Source organism: Garra rufa, chromosome 12 (assembly GCF_049309525.1).
Source record: "Garra rufa chromosome 12, GarRuf1.0, whole genome shotgun sequence".
Lineage (NCBI taxonomy): Eukaryota > Metazoa > Chordata > Actinopteri > Cypriniformes > Cyprinidae > Garra > Garra rufa.
Genome location: NC_133372.1, coordinates 24,618,171 through 24,633,295, shown reverse-complemented (window position 1 = coordinate 24,633,295; position 15,125 = coordinate 24,618,171). Strand labels below are relative to the sequence as shown.

At 36.2% G+C, this 15,125-nt stretch overlaps 1 protein-coding gene across 6 annotated transcripts in view; it reads right to left on the bottom strand.

Annotated features, from left to right (window-relative positions):
- Positions 1-15,125, bottom strand: part of tp63 (tumor protein p63) — a 50,117-nt gene that overhangs the window by 18,768 nt on the left and 16,224 nt on the right. For 5 of the 6 annotated variants that reach the window (XM_073852127.1, XM_073852129.1, XM_073852128.1 and 2 more), the window contains exons 1-2: positions 8,624-8,783; positions 2,295-2,543 (exon numbers count right to left, since the gene is read on the bottom strand). In XM_073852127.1, coding sequence (XP_073708228.1) covers positions 2,295-2,543; positions 8,624-8,665 — 291 coding nt within the window. In that variant the 5' untranslated portion in view covers positions 8,666-8,783. Of the gene's footprint in view, positions 1-2,294; positions 2,544-8,623; positions 8,784-15,125 lie in introns of those variants that run through there. The other variant, XM_073852132.1, reaches the window with a different exon arrangement.

The window sequence follows — 15,125 nt, the reverse complement described above, 5'->3', positions numbered from 1 at the left end:
GAGCAAGGAACAGCCCCTTCGGCACTGCAGGGTTCAGGAGGAAGGCATGAAGTATTTACACGGGTATTACTGACCCATTCTTCTAATCCCCAGCTCACTTCTTGAGACAACAACTCCAGTGGTCGCATTCCTTCGGTCACGGCATTCTATACAGATGAACCAATGGGCAAACAAAACCGTGCCGTACTGTTGAATGCGCTGTTGATAGCTTGACAGGAAAATGCAAATGGAGGCTCTGCTCTAAAAAACATCAAACAAAAACACTGAGCCAAAAAAGTGAACTGAAAATGATAGAGAGGATGTGTTTCCTCTGAAAATTGAAAACGAACAAAAAAGCCTTGTGTATGGTGTCTTATCATTGACATCAACAGAAAGCAGGATTGCAAAAGCTTTCCCGTAAATGAGGAGCGGTAGGATGCAATGCCAGGAAACGTGTGGGTGTGTGTAACATGGAAGCTATACGCAGGATAGATTGAGCTGTGTACGAAGAACAAGTGTGAGTTACATTAAATGTAAGCCACAAACATGCCTTACGTTTGGCTAAATTGTTATTAAAATAATTAAAGGAAGAGACATTCCTCACAATGTTCTATGTACTGTGAGAAACGGAAATATGAATGAGTAGGGACATCTTAAATGAGCCAACCAAGGGTGTGGTGTCTTTCTCACACCCAGAAGTCTGCTCTAAGTACAGTGAGGTGTCTGACAACTTCTGCCATATTGGTGAAGCCAAGGAGTGAGGATGACAAGGGCTGTTGTGGGAATAGGGTAAATGTCACAATCCCACACAGCACCGTAGCCAATGAGCACTGAGCAACTCACAATCCAATCTCCACTCAACTTGTTTACTCAAAGATGTGAGACAGCATTACCACAACTGACTCACTGGTTTTTCAAGACCACAATCTGCCAAATTCAAGATTAAGGAGACACTGCTTTTTAATGGCTGAGATCAATTAGTGTAAAACAATCATGGATATTTATCTCATTTAATGTCGATGATTAAATAACTTCCACCAAAGCTCTTAAGTTAACATTGACAGAAATAAATGCATCACATTTAGCGCAAATGACATAACTGTCATTGTTATTGTTGCTAACACACCAGTACAGTACTGCGAAAAAAGGCGGAAATGGTGTTAAGATCAAATGTAGGATCTTAAATAGATATAACTAGCTAGCAACCGCTAGGGTGCGCTGTCCAACCGAAAGCCACTTTTTGGTTGACAGACACCAGCTCCTTGGTCCTGTGTTACTACAACTAGCCTAGCGGGTTTAGTCGGTTTGATTATCAAGGAGTGACACCTATCTATGCAAAACAAAGTGACAGTGACACAGCTATTGTAATGCTCACTGATGTGCATTATTTCCGCTATGTGAACATAGCGGTTTCTGAAAAAAGACGTAATGCGCCATCAAAGAACTAACCAGTAGGGGTCAGTCTTGGCTTTTTTTTGGATAGAATTTTTAAGTCTTTCTTCGCCGATTTTCAAAACTGTTAAGATACTGCCTACTAGTATTAACCAGTTCATAATTTCATTGATTATGATTTTTCAAAATCAACTAATTTTGAGCAAATAGTCACAAAAACTAATCTCAGGTGTAGAAATCCAGACCCATGCTTTTTTTCTTGGCCAGGTGGAGTTTTGTAACTGAGAACTTTCATATAGATCACAGAAGTGCCTAAAGCTGAGATCAGACAGGTAAAAACTTTCCTCTTCTCCTGGAGGAAGAACAACCCTTGACAGCAGAAATTAACTGCTTTATTGCTTGATCTTTGTACACTGTAAAAGCACAATGCATTGTCATAATACAACAAAACACTCAATTCACAGAAAAATGCCATGTTCAAAATGGGATGAATGGTTATGAGTGATTTGTGACCGGAGGGCAGGAGGTCCCATTTCTACACCAGGAAATATTTGGTTGTTGGCCTAAAGCCAAACACTTAACCCCAATATAGACTGAAGGGACAACATGCTCTCCTCTTTTTGCCCCTGTATTGGTTTGGCCTCAAAACCTTATCCCATAGAGTTTTTTTGGTCCCTGTTAAAAAAAACAGCATATGCTGGTTAGGTAGGTTTTGATGCTGGGATGCTGGTTTTAGCTGGTTTAAGATGATCCCTCCTGCTCAGGACCAGCGCATGACCAACTAAGGACCAGCATTAACCATCTTAGGACCAGCTTAAACCAGCTAAAACAGCATCCCAGCATCAAAACCTACCTAACCAGCATAGGTATAATGGGACAAATAGGTTTTGTTTGTAATTTACTAGCATTATTTAATGTCTTACCGTCCAGGTGGCTGATTTGGCTGTGCTTGACTGTTGGAAGGACACATCAAAGGTGTGTGGGCCAGCATAGTCTGTGTTGGATGGGATGGCAGGTGATGGAGACAGGGCTTCGAAGGTGGAACTGGGCTGGGCGTAGGGTGATGGTGCCGTTACATTGTTCTGAGCATGCTCGTTGTTGTATGGACTGGTGGAGGTGGAGCCACCATTTTGATCCATGCTGTTGAGAAGCCCCAGGCTTGTATACTGTGGCTGGAGGAAAAACAGAGAGTATTTTTTTCAGTATAAAATCTTTTCAAGTGTTTAGGGTATTAGAAGTGTCATACGAACAAAGACGCAATATTCATCAAAACATTAATGAGTTGTTGCCACAATACAGCTTCTTTTGATGTTAATACATCAGGCCATGATGTAATGGTGGGCTTAAAGAAACAGATGATGTGCATAACAGCCAGCACTTGGACTTGGCAGACTTAAATAAGTCTTTGTACAGTGCAAGTCAGAGAGAATTATGACCTCAAAGGTTATGCTCTTTATCAAATCTGTGTGTACTTGTGTAAAAGAAAGCAGTAAATGTCTTTCCAATATAGCCGCAGATGTGTCAAACATGAAAGATGAGGATGATTACCAAAAGAGTAGCGATGCATTATGTAAAAAGGAATAATTCACAGGAAGTAAATTTATGTTGAGTTATGTTGTCACTCAGATGATTCCCAAGAGATTTATCTAAAAACACTACAAAGTATTGAAAATATTTAATAGGGACTGATAGGGTCTTAAAATTTAGAAGTAACTAATTCTGAGTGTCAGTTAAGACATTCTTTACACCAGTCATTTTAATTCTATAGGTGTGAAACTGCAGTTGTTTACAATGCAAACAACCATCATATTTAGTACCAATTAAGTCTTTAGCCTGCCTTAATTGCTCTAAGGTTGTTGGTGATGTCCATAGGAATGAATGAAGTCTCTAAACGAACTGGAAGATGCATAATAACAAAGGAAGGTGGGTACAGCGAGAAGGGGGGGGGGGGGGGGGGGTGTCGGCAGTAAATGGGCGATACACAGTTCACACGGCTCCTGTTGCCTTGTTCCAGTGAAGGCGCAGAGAGGAATTAAAATGACTGTCATTTGAGAGAAGGAAGAATGTTCTGGAGGTAAGCCAGTCTTTTCCAGCCCCACTCCTCCAGTCCATTCCTTTCCATTTATATACGCCACATTCCTGGATGAGGTGCCATGGTTGTATGGCTCTTTAGACCGTCATTAATCTCAACCGAGTCCCTTGTTTATTTCAGGCATGGATGGAGACAGCTGTCCAGCTTGCACGCTTACTCCCTTTTCTTGTCTCTTTCTCTTTCAATCTATCACACAAAATTCTCCCGGTGCTGCTGGTGGCTCAGGTAAATCATCAGTGGGGCGAAATTTACAATAAATATGACTAATGCATGTTGAAAACACATTCATTCATTTTTGCTTTCAAAGAAACGGTAAAAAAATTTAAAGTCTTAAAAGATTAAACAGGTTTTAGATAATTATGTATTTTGTACACTGACACACCTGAGAGTGGGTCAAACCACTGACCTCAGCATATCTCTCTAACAGTGCCGTAGGGCATAAGAAAAGAGAAGTGCCATTTGCGACGTACAGACAGGGGTCACCGTGTGTGTGTGTGTGTGTGTGTGTGTGCCACGAGTCTGCTCAGCCTTCTGGAAACAATGAGTCTCAGGCTTTTAAGAGCCTGTCTGAAGAAACAATAGACCAGGTCTATTGGTGTATGAAAAGAAGCATATTGCAGAGCAGACGCACATACCCACACAAAGAGGACCCAAACACTAGAGCTGTACCCTCCAGCCTCAACAGCGCTTCTCAAACACACACGTCCCTTACAATGAAGCAATTAGGACATAATGGAATCTTTTAGAGACAGTAAGGCCACGCAAGTCAGTCTGTGTGCCTGATCCCACTAAGGTGGTGTAGGGCAGTGCGCCGTCTTACTTAAAGCCATTAGCAGTACATTAGCATTTGTTTGAAATTACAATTAAACTTGGGCTTTTAGAGATTTGAAACTTTAAACTAATTTGAAAAGCAATCAGCACAAGTCTGTAAACTGCAAAAATGCAAAGAGAAAAAGTAATGCAGCTATTAAAAAAAATTGATTATTCCTTGGTAAAAAAGATAGAGTAGAGATCGTAAATTGTATAAAGGAATGCACTATTAACATATAGTTTAAACCAAAGAGCTGGTCTCATTTAAAATCATATAATGTAAAATTATTTAAGGGTCATGCTTACGCAATTGCAGTTGGACTTATTTTAGCATACAAGACACATGAAACCACCTAAACTTCCTAATTTCTAAGACGCATAAGAGTTACTCATTATTGAAGGTTGCATTGATGATAAAGTGAGGGGAAAGTTTATCTTCTGCGCTAAATACAAATTAATATTAAATCATAATTCAAATTTGCGTAGACAAGGAGCATCCAGCGCAACAACTATATTTATTGTTTAGTCCACCTGCAACTTTAATCAAATACTATTCCTCTACAATGCAACAAACCATATTACAACTGCTTTAGCTGCTCTTTAAAATACCAGCCTGTTTATAGCCTCCTCGGAGAGTGAGCCTCTGGGATGTCAAGATGCTTAAGCAGAACCATAAATCAGTTGACCATGATGCATGTAGTAATAATAATAATCTACAATTACAAGATTAGCTTTTGAAATGCCACAATATATGAAGAGTTCAATTCCAAAAATTGATAACTTGGTTTTTAACTATTTTCAAAAATCATGTTTTTTCATTGTGCATTCCAAACTGCAGTTGGGTTATTTTTATATACAGTAAAAAAAAAATAACAACAAAAAATACAGCAAACTAACAATATAAACATGATAACAATAAAAAAAAAAAACAAGAGTTATGTGTTTTTGCAAATAAACTTCATATGTTGATATCTATGACCTCAGTATTGCTCAGTTTGAATTTATTTATGTACAGTAGGGGTGCTCAGTCTTTCTTCTGTAGATCTATCTTCCCACAGAGCTTAAATTTAAAATGAAAAAAAAAAATTATAATATATGTAACAAGCTCAAACAGTAGAGCATGGCACCATCAACACCAGAGTCATAGGTTTGATTCCGAGGGACTGCATGAACTGATAAATTTAACGCAAGTTGCTTCGGAAAAGGAAAAAAAAAAAGTGCCAAATGCATGAATGTAATACTACACTCTTAAAAATAAAGGTGCTTTAAAAGGTTCTTCACAGTGATGCCATAGAAGAACCATTTTTGTTTCCACAAAGAACCATTCACTCTTTCTTACCTTTTTATAATCTGAAGAACCTTCTTTCTCCAAAAGGTTCAAAAAGGTTCTTCAGATGGTAAAGGTTCTTTATGGAACCATTTAGACAAAAATGGTTCTTCTATGGCATCGTGAAGCACCTTTGTTTTTAAGAGTATATGACATACCAAAATATATAGAGCATATACCAATCCGTTTTGTTTTCAAGCAAAACACTCTTCATGGCTACCCTTGTCAAATACAAGGTTTCTTAAATGAATGAAATCTTAAAATTTAATGTATATCAGTTTCTAATATTACAGCATAATAATATTTCAATTTCAGTTTCTATATTGACAGTCTCCATTCAATTCCAGACTAAAACCAAGAACTGCAGTTGGATCTTTCAACAATGCATTCTAACAATGCGCTGTTGACAGATGTCAGCAATGCCAGCATTACAGTTGATTTTCAGCCTCGAATGCTACCTGTCCTTGTTTCCACAAGATGAATCCTAATGGCCAAAACCGCTAAATTACTACTTCATTCTAACAACTACTTAACTCTAGAGTTTGAGAGCAAAATGAGGGTTCCTAACTCAAGAGCAGTGACAGGAGCTGAGGCTGCCCTGGCCTGGGGGGTGAAATGGCTGCCATTCCTGGGTGTGTTCCAGTGACCTGGGCAGTTTGTAACCTGGGATGGGTGTTGAGAACATTTGTGAGGCCTTGATGAGTGACCACAGGGGTAGAAAGCATTAAGCACTAAATTGGGGGGGGGGGGGGCTTAGGTGGGATTGCTCTTATTTTCCTCGCACTTCGTACCCAGTGGGCTGGGCAGAGCAGATGATTGTATCTGTATCCACCACAGTTAAAACAATTACAATTCCTAGACTTCTCAGGATCACTTTGATGCACACATTCTTTAAAGCGGCTCCGCAATGTATCACTCAGACGAGCGTGAGTTTAACCTGAAACCCTTTCGAGGAGAGAAAGATGGATCTTAACGGACAACTGTCAAAAAGCAAACCCAAACCTTAACCTAAAAGTAAAAAAACTGCTTAAGGCGAAACAAATCTAACAAATGATCAAATCTGAACTTTTATTTAGTACCATCTTATTACTCAAATTCCTTGCACCTCCATGTCTCCTCTTGCAACACATAACATGCGTGTCTACGGACCCGTAACCCCTACCATGATTAAAGAGAGTGAGAAACAGAGCGTTTAAAAGCATTAATCAAAGCTGTGTGGGCAGTGGATTGGTTACCTAAAGCCAGCTTTAAAAGCACAAGGAGAGGCGGGGAGAAGACCGGACTGTGTTTCTACCAACAGGTTTGTCTCTGAGCTAACGGTGTTGTGTTGACAACAGCTTTGTGCAAGAGAATGGCAGCACTGAAATCACAGTCTGAATTACCACCTGTCAGGAAGGAATGGGGGTGCTCTGTAGACAAACAGAGATCCGGCCGCTATCTTCGATGGCTTAGAACTTCGATGGCTCAAGTTATAAACTTAAGTTGCACTGTACTGAAATTATACATTATACAGAACGCTCTGTTTATGAAAGTTTAGACAAGTTATTCAACAGAAGATTTTTTTTAAATTAATACAATATTAAAAAATTATTTTGGGTGAATGATTAAATGTGCTTTTCATAGATCAGTGTTGGCATACTGTTCAAACTAAATACACCCAGAAATTTGATAACTGTCATCTATGATAATTCAAAAACACATTAGCAACCTGACACGAAATTCAAGCTGAACTGAGAAATCATGAGCCTTCTGTCAACTCACTCAATTAAATAGGCTTAAACAATTATTAATTGTTTTTTCTTTTCCTGATACAGCAATGACTTGAAATGACTTGCAATTACTCAAATTAAGCTGAAGTAAGGTTTTAATGCAACTGCAGATATTAAGCTATAGTATAGTATTTGTGACCCTGAACTACAAAACCAGTCTTAAGTAGGTTAATATGGGTATATTTGCAGCAATAGCCAAAAATACAGTGTATGGGTCAAAATGATCGAATTTGTCTTTTTAATGCCAAAAATCAGTAGGTTATTAAGTAAAGATCATGTTTCATGAAGATATTTAGTAAATTTCCTACCATAAATATATCAAACCTTCTTCCATTAGTAATATGCATTGCCAAGAACTTCATTTGGACAACTTTAAAGGCGATTCTCTCAATATTTAGATTTTTTTTTTTGCACCCTCAGATTCCACATTTTCAAATAGTATCTAGGCCAAATTAATCTAGTTATCATAACAAACCAATGGAACCAATGGAAATCTTATTTATAAATCTTAATTTAAAAAAATGAACCCTTATCACTGGTTTTGTGGTCTACATTTGTATACACAAAAAACCCTTCTGCAACAGTTTGTAAATAAAGGTAAACATTCAAAGAGTGATATTTAGCTTAAGTAAAAGTAGACTCCATTAGTACTTTCTCAAAGCAAACGGCCCAATCGCAGCCCATTGTTCTATACAAACAAGATTATCAGTCTCACCGTCCCAGACAAATCCATTATTTGCCAAATACCTTGACTCAACCCAGGAGCACCGTACACCGTAGACAAAACAGCAGCTAGGCAAACCATTAAAGCAATACACGTTGATTTTTATCTACATAGACACACGTATTTTTCACACCCACACACCATTGTAAAATCCATTATCGCAGTTTAAACCAATATGACTTATTAAACGCAAACATTTCACTTTCTAGTGTTGATATAAAAAAATTGCAAACAAGAAATCAAAACCAATAATTAAGCATTACACCAAAAAAACCTTCACAGAAATTCAATGCAAAGGAATGAGAGCACAAATCACAACATTTTCATAAGTAACAGCATCCCATCAAATGTTTAAAGGCAGAAAAAAAAAAAAAAAAAACACGGTACACAACATGTATCCCAAAGCCTTTGCAAGGCCTATTTTTGATGCCACTCTTGCCAGTCATTCCAGAGGGTTCCATGAGAACCCAAAATTTAGCATTGGGACAAACTCAATCTCCAGATGGGCAGTGGTAGCGCAAGGGCCTTACCTCGCTGTATGATGTGGGAGGATTGGTCTCGAGGTACAACATATTGGCGCTGAGGTTGAGCAGTGCAGCCGCTGTTTGCTCCACAGGCTCCAGGATTCTTACCCCTTGTTTTTCTTCTTTTATCCCCTAAAAGTGTGATGTGGGCTACAGAGGTAAACGGGACAGGCTTAAAGTCTCTATAGGAATTCAATGGGATTGCCATATATACCAGGGACGAAGAGGGAGGTCCTGAGAAATTACCTGTCCAATACCTGAGTCCAATACCACACCCTACTTTGGGAAGGTGTTGCCTGTCTTTTGGCTCTTCCTTTAAGATTTAACCCTAAGGAGTTCGAAGCACTAGACTTAGACATTTTCCAATGCAACTATTTAATTTCTATTGTGTTTTTTGTGCATATTATTTAAATAAGTGATTTTTTTTAATGTATAAAGTGATTTTAATTTTACTTAAATGTTTACATTTTTAAAACTAGCAAATGTGAATCAAACACAGATTGAAAAACCAAAATCTGATTGAAGAATTGAAAGATTGAAAAATCTGTGCAAGTGTGATTTTTTTATACTGCGATATTGTATGAAACAGGCTCTAACACCTAAAAGATATTAGTCAGAAGGAATTATCTAAGGTCAGCCATTTAACGGACTTATTTTAATTAAATGATGACACATACTTATAATTAAAATCAAATAAATAATCTATAAACTAGATTAATTTATTAATAAGATAATACGAAAACTTAAAATGATTTCAGCATTTGATGACATTTTAAACTGTAAGAGGCAAAACCAAACATGACGGATAATATTGTGAGACACAGTAAATGACTTTGCTATGAAACATGGAGCCTCCAGACACACAATTCCCTCTTGCTTTTGGAGGGAATTCTCTTTATCGTTCTACAATGACCTTAGAGCACTAAATTCTGTTCAGTAGTAGCATCCATAGCCCCTGTTTGCATAAGAATGAGTCCCTCCCCACCAGCCAAAGAGCCTCTAGCATGGCCCTATGAAAGTCTCACGAGAAACAATGGGACTACAGTTGACAGCTTGTATCTATCAGAGATGACTGGTGTAGATTTGTTTTGAATACACTAATGTTGTTTTAGATAGGTGTGAACCAACCCACTTCTTTGTGAATATTTAAATGTCTTCATGTTGATTCATTAGATGATACAGAAGAAAGGCCATTCAATCTCTTTTCAACTCGAGGTACTGATGTAATTTTTCAGCAAAATGCCAGTCATGAAATGTATTTAACTGCTTTTCTACACTATACATCCAATTTATGGCATTTGCCCTGTTAATGATCAGTTATTTCAGCAATTGACTCAACACCATCTTTGCAAACCTATATACTTCTACCAACCAAATATGGTAAATTTAATCCGTTTACCAGACTGACTTAGGAGAAAATTGTTCACGTCTGTATTCCTAAGGTTGGCAGTCCCATCCCCATGTACAGCAGCCTCATGCAACTTAGTCATCTTTACTGGGCAGACTGCAATTTTAATGCCCTATGAGTCATATACTTTTACAGGATATGGCACTAAACTAAAACTAATTTTAACTATTACCACCTCTAGAGAATGCTTTAAAATTCTTCAAAACTGTAGCTCACACCCTCTTGGGGGTAGATGTTATTCAGAGCACTTTTGATGGGGGGCAATTAGAGTTAGCTAAACAAACTTCTAATTACTTAAGAAAAACACTGGCTCCAATCTACAATGGGGTTAAGGCCCTCACTGAAGTAGCACTAAAATCACTGTGGGCTTATGCCGTCAACTCAACTGAGGTGTTGTGATTATAAGCTGACTGCAGTTGAACTCTTGCAAAAGTCTTAAATCACTAGAGCTAAATATTCCATGCTTACTTATAATACACAATTCATTATGCAGTGTCTATTACATTTGCTATTAATTATGCAAAGTACTCAAAAGAAAATAAACTGCAGCATTAAATATCCTGGAAGCAAATCTGTAGCTCCATCAATGTATTTGAAACTTGTAAAAATCAATGTTACATATACATACACTGTTCAAAAGTTAAGTCAGTTAAGTTTCTATACACTATCAGTCAAAAGTTTTTGAACAGTACGTTTTTTTTTTAAAGAAGTCTCTTCTGCTTACCAAGCCTGCTTTTTTATTCCAAATTATTTAAAATAACTTCTATTTGAATATATTTTAAAATGTAATTTATTCCTGTGATCAAAGCTGAATTTTCAACATCATTACTCCAGTCTTTAGTGTCATATAATAATTCAGAAATCAGTCTAATATGCTGATTTGCTGTTTAAGAAACATTTTTTATTATCAATATTTAAAACAGTTGCATAAGAGTACATTTTTCTCAACTCTTTGATGAATTGAAAGATCAAAAGACATTAATCTGAAATATTTTTTTTGTAACATTATACTCTATACCTTTCAAAAGCTTGAAGTCAAAAGTGTTTTTTCAGGGGGGAATTAATTTTTCTATTAAGCAAGGATGCTTTAAGTTGATCGAAAGTGACGATAAAGACATTTAAAATAGTACAAAAGATTTCTATTTCAGATAAATGCTGTTCTTCTGAACTTTCTATTCATTAAAGAAACCTGAAAAAAATCTACTCATCTGTTTTTAACAGTATAGTTTTTTGAGAGGCAAATAGCAAATTGAGCAGAATATTAGAATGATTTCTGAAGGATCATGTAACTGGAGTAATAATGCTAAAAATTCAGCTTTGAAAACACACGAACATATTAAATTTTAAAATAGTCAAATAGAAAACAGTTATTTTAAATAGTAAAAATATTACACAATTTTACTGTTTTTGCTGTACTTTGGATTAAAAAAATAAAGGCTTGGTGAGCAGAAAAGAATTCTTAAAAAAAAAAAAAACATTAAAAATCTTACTGTTGAAAACTTGACTGGCAGTGCATTTATTTATTTTTGAGATTTTCTAGTTTGCATTAAATTGAACAAAAATGATGAAATATCAGTTAAATTATAAATTATAATATTACAACATTTCAATTAAATTTTGTTCTTTTGAACTTGATTCAAAGAATGCTAAAATGTGCAAGCACAACATTTTCAACATTGCTAATAAATGTTTTCTCGAACACCAAAAAAGCATAACAGAATGATTTCTGAAGACTGGAGTAATGGCGGCTAAAAATTCAGCTTTGCCATCACTGGAATAAATTCCATTTGAAAAGATTAAAATATAAAACAGCTATTTTAAATTGTAATCTATCACAACATTATTTATTCTGTTTATACTGTATTTCTTATCAAATAATTGCAGACTATTTAAAAAAAAAATGTTTTTGAAATTTTAGAATACTTCCACTTTCATTATTGCCACAATTAAAACAATAAGATTGTTTGTACGGCCTGTGTGTTTTATTAATCAATGTTAATATCTCAAATGTTTTTAAAGTGTTTATTGCACTGCCTTGAAAGGCTACTCCTGGTCAAGAAGTTATTTATGTGTCCCGTGGGGGTCAGAGGTGACAGAATTAAGGGACAGCCTCAGGTGACAATAGTCACGGTGCACAAAGGGCTGGACCCCTAAACCTGACCCACCTCACAATCACAAATTATACCACAGTCTGCAGTCAGAAGCAGTAAGCCCCTATAAGGTTTTGCTTTAGGGAGGCACGACCATTAATAAAACAGAATATGTAGACTACATTTGCATTTCCAAATGGCTGACGTGTCTAGTTATCAATCGTATACGAGATTGCAAGCAGGCTTTAATTTGACGTTTAGATAATGATGTGGCCTCATTTATTTATTTATTGTCCTATCCACTCTTACTAAACACACCCTATCTCTGAATAAAGATTGTACTTGTCAACTCCTATTGTGAAAGGTGATATACACACACAGTCAAACTAAAAATTATTCAGACACCAGATATAATCTAGTGGGTGCAGGACACTATAGTTAATATAGTGCAAAATGAAGTAAAGTGTGACATACTACACCCAAAAAATTCTTCATACAGTGGACTACCAGTAAAACTGATCAAAATTTGAGACCAAAATTTATTCAGACATTTTGCTTAAGAGTTTTTTTCCTTTAATTGCTAATGCGAACTTTTTACACGACAGGCTGAAAAAAAAATAGCTTGGTAATTAGTCAACAAAGTATTGATAGTTGTCTGAATTTTTGGTTGATTGTAATCAAACCTTTTTATCAAAGCTACCTGACCTTATCAAGATAAATTTGTTTGGACACAGTTTGACTCTGAGTTCTTATCATATTCTATTACCATTTTCTAAACTATAGTGAATAAACTGTGATAATGTGAAAAAGGTGCCTGAATAAATTTTCTTTTGACTGTATATTCATGCATACATGTAAAACAATTAGGCAACCGCTGTCAGGCAATAAACAGGCTTTGCAAAAAGGTGGTGAACCCAACTGAAGCTTCCCGGTGGCTCAGACAAAGGATGCTGCACTTAGATCTATATGAACACTTAAAGGACTGTTTGGGCTTACAACTCTTGGATTAGTGAGGTGTCATGTGTCAGGTGGCTAGTGTTTTAAAAGACACCTGTTGAAGAAACCCCTTTAAGTGAGAAATAAAGAGGCAAGAAGTTTATTTATAGTGTTCAAAGTGGTTAAGAAACTCTGCAGGAGTGAGAAATAAACAAGGGTTTATTTTACATAAAGACATTTTGCTATTATATGACGGGATACGTGTCATTCCCTGTGGTACTTAGATCGAAAAATAAGTTATAAAATAATAATTTTTAATAATGTTTTATTTTCTTCAGCAGTTTTGCTTTTGAAAATCCATCTATGTGGCAATCTGCTTTAACCGAGTTCACTAGCTGATGGGTAACAGTGCTATAGCTCAGGATAATAAGCTGTCTGTGATGTTAAAGACTAAACACCTGTGGACATCAGACAGCAAAAGTCAACACCTGTACTCTGAACTTTAAAATTGTTTTACAGCATAATTGGCACCAGTCCTCGCTATCCTGTTTTGATCCTTGTCTAGTCTTCGAGGGATTGCATTCTGTTTTAGTTAAAAGTTACCAGTTTCAAATCATGATGTCTGACCTCAATATAATGCATCCTTTTAGCTGCTGACCAGAAAAATACGTAATACACAAGACATTTGCAAAACTAATAAAAAAGCCAACTCCTACACGAAATAATAACACAATGCAGAGCATTTCAGACAAACCAGGTCAAAGGTCACTCCTGTAATTTTCAGTATGAGACTTAAAGACTTAAAGGGAGATCTTCGTTCATCTTCGGGAAGACAAATTAAGATATTCTGATAAAATCCGAAAGCTTTCTGACCCTGCATAGACAGCAAGGGTCTTACCACAGTCAAGGCATAAAAACTTAGCAAGGTTGTTGGTAAAATAGTCCATGTGACAGCAATAATTCAACCGTAATTTTATAAAGCTATGAGAATACTTTTTGTGCTCAAAGAAAAAAAAAAAAAGACTTTATTCAGCGATTTCGGTGCATCATAGTACTCTCGATAATAGCTTCTGTCCTGGGAGAGAATAAAGTTGCTACTTTGTTTTCTTTGCACACAAAAAGTATTCTCGTAGCTTCATAAAATTACAGTTGAGCTCATGTCTCGTGGACTATTTTAACAATGACCTTATGTTTCACTGCCTAACCATGGTAGGATCCATGCAGTTTATGGAGGGTCAGAAAGCTCTTGGATTTCATCAAAAATATCTTAATTTGTGTTTTGAAGATGAACGTATTAGGAACGTATTTGGAACAACATGAGGGTGAGTAATCAATGACAAAATTGGCATTTTTTTTGGGTGAACTATCCCTCTGAAGATATTTTAGTTATTTAGAGATATGGGCTATAATTTTATAAAACATGAGACAAAATTGTCTAGTTCTTACAAATATGTAACACGTAATGCCTTATTATATTAGTGTAAGAGAAAACAGTGTCGGTGGAAAAGGAAGAGAGTGAAGAAAAGGAAAGAGACAGAGTGAAAAAGAAAGAGAGAGAGAGAGAGAGAAAGAAAAAAAAGAGGTAAATGTTTAGATGGATTACTCTGTACCTTGCCAGTACTGTTTCATTTCGCTTGAGGCAAACTGGTGGGGTGAAGAGTCAGCAGTGATTTAGCAGTCGTGATTTAAACGGTGGGAGTTAAATCTCAAATTAAGAGTCGGAGAGAATTGCATATACATTTTTTTTTGGTCCTTTTGTTTTAGAAAAACTTTTTAGCAGCTCAGAAGATTTGAATTAAACATGCATCAGCATTATGAAAACCTTCACATTTATGCAGAAAAATAGCCTTTATTATTATATATATATATATATATATATATATATTAATATATATATATATATATATATATATATTTTTAATAAATGCTGATTAACCTAAGAGACTGGTTTATTAAATCAATCCCAACATTTTAAATAACTCACAAGAACGTTTAAGATATATGAAAATATATGACGAACAGTAGCTACAGAATGAATGGATGGCGGTAAGGAAGCACGCCTTAATTATGTGTT